This window comes from Plasmodium reichenowi, chromosome 2, assembly GCF_001601855.1.
Source record: "Plasmodium reichenowi strain SY57 chromosome 2, whole genome shotgun sequence".
Lineage (NCBI taxonomy): Eukaryota > Apicomplexa > Aconoidasida > Haemosporida > Plasmodiidae > Plasmodium > Plasmodium reichenowi.
The window spans coordinates 425,510-426,509 of NC_033647.1; the positions used below are offsets into that span (position 1 = coordinate 425,510).

The 1,000-nt window shown below is 24.3% G+C and overlaps 1 protein-coding gene across 1 annotated transcript in view; it reads left to right on the plus strand.

Annotated features, from left to right (window-relative positions):
* Positions 1-101: 101 nt before the first annotated feature.
* Positions 102-1,000, plus strand: part of PRSY57_0212000 (heat shock protein 40, putative) — a gene marked incomplete at both ends in the record, with an annotated part of 1,880 nt that continues 981 nt past the window's right edge. The window contains 2 exons of the mRNA XM_012905554.1: positions 102-110; positions 467-872. Coding sequence (XP_012761008.1) covers positions 102-110; positions 467-872 — 415 coding nt within the window. The remainder of the gene's footprint in view (positions 111-466; positions 873-1,000) is intronic.

Here is a 1,000-nt window from a genome sequence, read left to right on the forward strand (position 1 = left end):
TTTAATGATCACTTGTCCTTTATAAAGAAACATATATCTTTTTTTGTGATATATAAAACTATATATAAATAGTAATATAAATCTTTATATGTTAATTAATAATGGGGAAGGTAATAGAAAGGAAAAAATAAAATATTTTATATATATATATATATTATATTTATGTATGTATTTATAATATGCTTCTATATTATACCAGTACATATCTATGTATATTTAATTGCTTATTAAAAAACTTTAAACACACTTCTATACAAAAATAAAAACGTCATAAAGATGTTAAAAAAAAAAGCAAGAAAAGATTAAAGAATAACACCTTGATGAGCATACATATTACATATATATAAATATATTTATATATTTATTTATATGTTTGTTTACGTTTACTTAAATATATATTTTTTAATTTTATTTTTAAAAATATGTTCCCCCCTCAACTCCCTTTTTACCTTTTACCTTTTTTTAGGATTATTATTCAATATTAGGTGTTAGTAGAGACTGTACAACAAATGATTTAAAAAAAGCGTATAGGAAGCTAGCCATGATGTGGCATCCTGATAAACATAATGACGAGAAATCAAAAAAAGAAGCAGAAGAAAAATTTAAGAATATTGCTGAAGCATATGATGTTTTAGCAGATGAAGAAAAAAGGAAAATTTATGATACATATGGAGAAGAAGGATTAAAAGGTTCAATACCAACAGGTGGAAATACATATGTCTATAGTGGTGTTGATCCTTCAGAATTATTTAGTAGAATATTTGGTTCGGATGGACAATTTTCTTTTACCTCAACTTTTGATGAGGACTTTTCTCCCTTTTCCACTTTTGTCAACATGACTTCTAGAAAATCTAGACCGTCCACAACAACAAGTAAGTGAAATGAGCATGTGTGTGGATCATTCCTTTTTATTATATGTATATATGGACCTATATGTATACATTTATATTTATATGTTCATATATTAATATGTTCTTGTGTATATGATTTTTTTTTTTTT